This window comes from Echinops telfairi, unplaced genomic scaffold, assembly GCF_000313985.2.
Source record: "Echinops telfairi isolate 266 unplaced genomic scaffold, ASM31398v2 ScPeMD7_10;HRSCAF=50, whole genome shotgun sequence".
NCBI lineage: Eukaryota > Metazoa > Chordata > Mammalia > Afrosoricida > Tenrecidae > Echinops > Echinops telfairi.
In genome coordinates this window covers 5,364,203-5,371,398 of record NW_022103907.1, presented here as the reverse complement: position 1 = coordinate 5,371,398, position 7,196 = coordinate 5,364,203, and the positions used below count along the sequence as shown (strand labels likewise).

The following is a 7,196-nucleotide window of genomic DNA, read 5'->3' as shown; positions in this document are numbered from 1 at the left end:
AGTACTGAAAAGCAAAGATCTTCCCCTGAGGACCAAGGTGCACCTAACCCAAGCCATGGTATTTTCAAGTGCCCCAAATAAAACTGGACATCGAATTAGGAAGATTGCAGAGGAATTGATGGCTTTGATGGATCCATCTTCTTGTGGTGCTGGAGAATACTCAAAGTACCATGGACTGCTAAAAAGCTATCTGTTTTGGAAGAAGTAAGTCCAGAATGCTCTTTGAGGCAATGATGAATTTGTCCTATATACTTTGGACATGTCAGAGAATCGGTCTCTGGAGAAAGAAAGTCTCCTGTGGCCCTCAAGGAGACTGACTGACACAATGGGCTCAAGCATGGGCACAACTGTGAGGTCGGCACAGGACTGGGCAGTGTTTCCTTCTGCTGTGCACAGGTCGCTATGGGTTGGCAGCACCCCAGTGGCACTTATAACAACAGTAGTTCATCACAGCACAGAGGCTAGAACCTCAGAGATATCTTCACCTTACAGGCTCTGCAGCATTTTCCATTCCATGAAAACCAAACTCCGTCATCAAGTCATCTCTGACTCACTGCGACCCTACAAGACAGGGTAGGGTTTCCGAGATTCTAACTCTTCCAGGGAGTAGAAAACCTGATCTTGCTCCTGCAGAGCACAACGGACAATACTTTAACCCACTAGCAGAAACACTGTTGGCTGAGCGAGAGCGGCATTTAGACTGAAGCACCATCCCTTTGTGTCCCAGGTGAGAAGCTCTGAGTGACTCACTCTTAGCCCATACAGAGTTTTTTAAAGCCAGATTTTTGGTTTGACTATTGTGCAAATATTACAAACATTGAGCAAAAAACTTTTTTCTAACTTTGCTGTTCAAGTAATGGAAAATTCAAGATTGGAGCCTATTGCATTACTAAAAGTCCCCTGGAAGAACTACAAAATAAAACTTCAACAGTATTTCTCCCTCCCTTTAAAGACATCTACATGATGAAGTAAAGATTTCTTTGAATGTTCTATTTAGTCTGAGAACTTTACTCTGAAAGGAAAGCAAAGAACTCTATCAGTGCAGTCTGACAGTACACTCAGGTCGACCCTTATCCCTTGACAAGGTCTAAACTTCTGTGAAAGAGCATCATGTAATGAACAATATATATTTTTTGTAGTTCTCAACTTCTGGCACATGTAAGCAAGCCTTTTACTTAACAAGAACAAAGACAAAAATCCTGTCACTTCAGTTGAAAATTTTGAAATCCAGGATCTTCAAGGCACATAACACCAATAGGCACACATAGGGATCCGATGGGGAAACCCCACTAGGTGAACGAGACTCTAACTCAAATGCACCTGTAACCTGAGGACTTAGACTGAAATAATATGGTGTGTGAAAAAGCAGAAGAGAGCTATACCAAGATATGGAAATGTTGGTAGGTGGACCAATGTTTACTTACTGTTTCAATGCCCTACTGGTTGTATTAAGATATTATTCTGGTAGACCTGTGACTGACATTGTCAATGAATATTACTATACGTTTTGCCTGACCAACTCCCAATGTTTGTGCAAATGGCATTCAGTCACATAAGGATTTACTCTGTGCAAATGAACAGTTCAAGTGGTGTGATATGTATTTAGCCTATACTTGCTCAATCTCCCTGAATAGGGTTTTTAGAATTACTAACATTAGCTAATCAATGATACTATAAACAGAAGATCCTTATGCTCCAGGATTCTCCACCATAAATTAACAAGGATGTCTCTAAGGTGAGTCAGAGGCAGATAAAAAACAGATTCAGGAATGGATTTGGGGCTCACACTTAATTCTAGTTCCATTCTAAGAACTTAGTTCTTATGACATGGCCTTGTTCTATACTCACCCGCAACATAGGGAACACAGAAGATATGGGTGCAATAGCAAAGTGTGAAGAAATTAGATGGTGTCCAGCTATCAGATAGAATAGTGTCTGGGGTCTAAAAGGCTTGTTTCCAAACAAGCAGTCATCTAAGTGAGATATCAACTCCTTCCACGTTAACTAAGTCTACATGGAAGAAGCACACCAAAGGATCAGAAATCATATAATCTGAAGCTGAAGGAGGGACAGTCTGAGAGCTTAAACTGTAAGATTCTGGTGTGCAGACGGGCTCTGCAAGACAGTGCAAGTCCAAAATACATTTGCAGGATCTACACCGGGACGAAGCCTCCAGCGATTTCCCTCTCACCATAATTGAGGGACGAGAGTAAACTGGTTATCAGACGAAGAGCATTGGAGGGATGACTACAGTAGATTAAAATGATAAATCAGACTTGAATGGTTAAAACCTTGTCATTTGATCTCCCCTCTGATACATTCTGTGCTTGATTTGGTTATTAATCTTTTTTTTTGTTTTTCATATTGGGGTTTTATTTTGTCATCATGGGTAGCCTTTTTGAATCTTCGTTATGTGTTTTTCGGTATATGAAACCCAGGATGGATGAACCTATAGAGACAACAACTAGAATCAGGGCTCCTGGGGGGTATGGTGGGTAAGGGTATTTGTGAGAGCTGACATTAAGGAGTTCAAGAAGGAAGAAAATGTTTTGAAACTGATTTTGGTAGAAATTGTACAATACTGCTTGATGCGACTGAACTATGGAATGGTATGATGTCTGTATTAGGTCCTTATAAAAATGGTTTGAAAAAAAAAGAAAATGTTATTTCAAAGCTTTGTACAAAATTCACTTAAGGTTATATTTTTATTATTTTAGCATATGGTCTTAGTAGCTTTACTATTAAACACTGCCAGTAAATTTTCATATGGTAAATAATATTAATTAAACCAACAACCAATACTTAAATTATGTCTTCAGAGCCTGTCTTTAGAAAAGTTTATGTTTTGCAGTGCAACAAAAAGGAGCCATGGTGGCACAGGGATTTAGCACTGGGCTGCTAACTGAAAGGTTGATGGCTTGGACTCACCAATCACTTAGCGTCTTGAAGGTCTGTCTGCTTTCAGAGTGACTTGGTGGCAGTGGGATCTGATTAGTTCAAGAGAGATTCAAAACCTTTTCAATGATTTAAAAGCTGCATACGATGCAAATGAAAGTGACTGTCACAAATTTGTTGCAAGTAGAGGTTGGTAAAGGGAAAGTACAAATTGTCTACAGCAGTGGTCGAATGACCCTTTCACAGGGGTCGCCCGATTCATAACAGTAGCAAAATGACAGTTATGAAGTAGCAACGAAAGTAATTTTATGGTTGGTGGGTCACCACAACATGAGGAACTATATTAAAGGGTCGCGGCATTAAGGTTGAGAACCACTGGTCCATAGGGTCAGACGTTTGTAATCCAAGGATTTAGTGTAACAAAACTGTTTAGTTAAAAAGAATATTGACAATAATTATTGTTGTATACAACTTACTGATTACACTAATGTTCTGTGGGCTGTAGATAGAATTTTTATGTTGAGGAATCAACAAAATTTTTTTGCCTCGAGGCCTTTGTATTAACTGTTCCCTCTAATTTCAGATATTTAAATGACACCCATTCTTAAGTCCTCAGACATACTTATGAATATACTTATATCCACATTTATATGTCTTAGTTGCCTAGATCTGGTTTCTTTTGTGTGTCGTTTTCCTTCCATTTATATTACTCTTCACTATATTACTCTTTATAACTACCTATGTTATTACTTGGTTAATATTTATAAGCTCTACAAAGGTAGGGACTATTTTTGCTGTTCTGTTTGGACCACTATATGCTCGCACTTATAATACTGCCTGGAACATACGAGGTGATCAATAAAGTGTACTGAATGAATTAATAAGCGAAGGTCAGAGAGTTCTGTGTGGTTTAAATTAAGAAGTGATAGCAGGCTTTTATTAATGGAACTTGACAAATTTAGATTTATATTTTGGAACCATAATCTTGGCTGCAGTACAAAGGTTGGATTTAAGAAGGGAGACACTAGAACAAAGAATCTGGTCACCTGGCTATGATAAGAAGTATAAACGAGGAAAAAATAAGAAGCTGAACTAAAGTAGTATTAGTAAAAAGAGAAAAATAAATCGTACAGCTATTCTAGAGCTATTCGGAAAGAATTTGATAACCAACTGAATGTAGATGAGTGAAGCAGAGAACAGACAAGTTTGCAAGAAGACCAATTTCAAAATTTTACATCATTTTCATTTTAGTACCTTTTTCATTTTCAATATTGGTCAATTATGTAATCCATCAAGAAGTATTTATGGCTATTTAACGCTGAGTGATATAAAGAAATGAGATACTTTGAGGAATTAAAAGATCTCAATAATGATCTATCAAAACCCTCCAAACCAAACCACTGCCATCGAGTTGATCCCAACTTAAAGTGACCCTATATAGGATTTCTGAGGCTTTGTAAATCTTTACAGAAGCAGAAAGCCTCATCTTTCTCCGGTGCTGTTGTTGGCGGGTTTGAACCACCAACCTTGAAGTTAGTAACCCAATGCTTTCGGAACATCACCACCCGGACTCCTTTAGGAATGAACAATTCATGCTGTAAAATGGACACCATGGCTGTGTCAGGTGCACCTCAAAGTGACATCCTTGCTCTTCAACACTTTATCGAGATCCTGTGCAGATTTTCATTGCTTCCATGAACAATGGTTGTGGATTCAAGCTAAATTAAATCTTTGACAACTTTAATTTTCCCCCCATTTATCATGTTTTCTATTGGGCGACTTGTAAGGGATACTGAAAGCAGCTGTTTTGATTTTCATCAGCAAGTGCTTTAAGTCTTTCCTGCTTTTTGCAAGCAAGGTTGTGGCATCTGCAAATGCCAGATTGTTAAAGAGTCTTTCTCCATTCCTGATGCTGAGTTCTTATTCATATTGGGTTATTTGCTTAGCACAGACGGAATAAAAATGCTTGGAAAGGACATAACCCTGGTGCACCCCTTTAGTGACTTAAACCAGAGTATCACCCACTTAGTTCTGGTCCTATAGCTGTCTCGTGGTCTATGTACAAAGCAAGGGTTCTAGAATTCTCTTTCTCACCAATGTTACCGGTACTTTGTTAGAATCCTTGCAGTTAAATACCTTTGCATAGTCAATAAAACACAAGCAAACATCTTTCTGCTATTCTCTGCTTACAGCCAAGGTCCAACTGATATCAGCAATGATTCCTCTTGCCATATCCTCTTCTGAACCAGACTTGAATTTCTGGTACTTTCCTGTCAAAGTGCTGCTACATCTTTTTTTTTGTTTTAAGGTAATGGCTCTTTATAACAACTGAGAGAGCAGGGGCGTATGCACTGATGAGGGCTAAACAAGCCATCAGTCTTGCACCTGCACCATCACCAGACTAATTTCTAAAAGGAGGCACTTCTGTTTGAATATGTACATTTCTAGAATATAATTACATCTGGAAAGTAGCAATGCTACTGGACTCTAGCCCTTTGTACTTAAGCCTCCACATGAAATCACAGTATTCCCAGGGGCTAGAGTAAGCAAGCAGCAGCATTTCCAATGTGAAGTCATTGAGTTTTTCAGTAGCTGGACACCAATTTACAGTCTTTCACATCAAAACCAAAACCATCTTTAATGTAGATATTGCCAATAAACGCTGTTAATGGTCCATTATTTAAGTAAAATCTACAAAAACACGTTCAGACATTCCACTCCATTATTCTCAAAAGCAAGAATAACCAGTTAACCTAGTAACAACTTATTTTGCAAATGGGAAATAGGAAGGAGGAGGAGGAAGAGAGGGAAAAATAACAGCAAAAACACAGCAAATGACGTTGAGGTGCCAGAGCCGGGGCCTCTTTGCAAAGGCCCCCAAGCTGACCGGGCTTCTCATAGTAACCTCGGCTTGCAGTTACTTTGGAAATTGAGCAACTGTCTCTCATCAGTGAACTATTTTTTACAAAAAAGATGACAGGTCCTTTTTGTTAACTGCTTTTTAAAAAGTAGAACTGGGTCAGAGCTGCCAACTGAACAATTCCTGGTCGGTGGGCTATTTAGTCATGCTGCGACACCAGGATGGGACTGGACATTCTTCTTTCTTCAGGCTGAGCTATGGAAGCATCCATCACAGAGGCTCTATACCGATTCAATCCGAACTAGCTTCCTTGAGTATTTTCCTCGGAAATATCTTGTGCTTAAGTGCAACTAATTGGTGAAATGACCTCTTTAGGGAACTTATCTTGCAGTTCTTCCATGACAAGCCGATCAATCATGTGCTCAGGGACTTTCTGAGAAGTGAATCCAAATTTGCTCTTTAGAATTTATCGACATAGCAAAGGGAATCTGCGAGCGTATCTTTTAGTTGTCTCCCCATTGACTGCTATCTATAAAGTAGGCCAAATGGGTCTTCAGTGACTCTTCAAGAAGATCTTTAAAATACTTCTTTTGCTCCCAGGGCAAAAAGCCCGGGCAGCTTTCTGTGTAACGCTGCAGCTTTCTTCGAGGCAGCACTTCAACGACACCCAGGTGATCTCCTGCAGGTAATCTTTTTTCCCTGCGCCTTTGCTCTCTTTGATCACAGGACTTTCCAGGGGACCACTCAAGAGAGGTGAGAGTCCCGTGTGACGTACCTCCTCTGCCTCTTACGTTTTGGGTCTGAGTTTCCGATCTGAAGTGCGCTTTGGTCTCCAAAGCAACTCTGTTTTAATTACTGGTATCTTCAGCAAAAGTTTACTTCCATGGGATATGGACATTGTCCCATAGTTTCTGCAGCCCATGGGATCACCTTTCTTTGGAATGGCACAAATATGTTCTCTTCTAGTTGGCTGGCCAAGTTGCTATCTTTCAAATTTCTTGGCATAGACAAGTTAGTGCTTCCAAAGGGTCATCAACTTGTTAAAAACATTTCAATTGGTTCAATTCCTGGAGCCTTGTTTTTGGTGAATGCTCTCAGTGCAACTTGGACTTTTCCCTTTTAATACCCCTGGTTCTTTCACTGTACCAAAAATAACCTCTGTGTATTCTTTCCATTCCTTTTGGATACTTCCTGTATCTATGAATAATATTTTATCCATAAAAATCCTTCAACAACCTCCAGAAGAATTTATTTCAAAGGACGGCACTGAATCTGCAGCTCCGGGAGAGGGACATGTCTGATCAGAGTGCGCGGGAGCAGATGAAGGGGGAGGATGAGAGAGCAGGGCACATGATGGCCCACCAGGCCTTGATGACGATGTTCCCGATTAGAGCAGCCAGTCCACAGAGAGGACCACATGGCCAGCCCCACTATAAGACAC

At 40.0% G+C, this 7,196-nt stretch overlaps 1 protein-coding gene across 1 annotated transcript in view; it reads right to left on the bottom strand.

Moving 5' to 3' along the window:
* Nucleotides 1-6,653, bottom strand: part of YIPF4 (Yip1 domain family member 4) — a 30,518-nt gene extending 23,865 nt beyond the window's left edge. The window contains exons 1-2 of the mRNA XM_004711157.2: nt 6,547-6,653; nt 5,504-5,586 (exon numbers count right to left, since the gene is read on the bottom strand). Coding sequence (XP_004711214.1) covers nt 5,504-5,586; nt 6,547-6,653 — 190 coding nt within the window. The remainder of the gene's footprint in view (nt 1-5,503; nt 5,587-6,546) is intronic.
* Between the last annotated feature and the right edge of the window lie 543 nt (nt 6,654-7,196).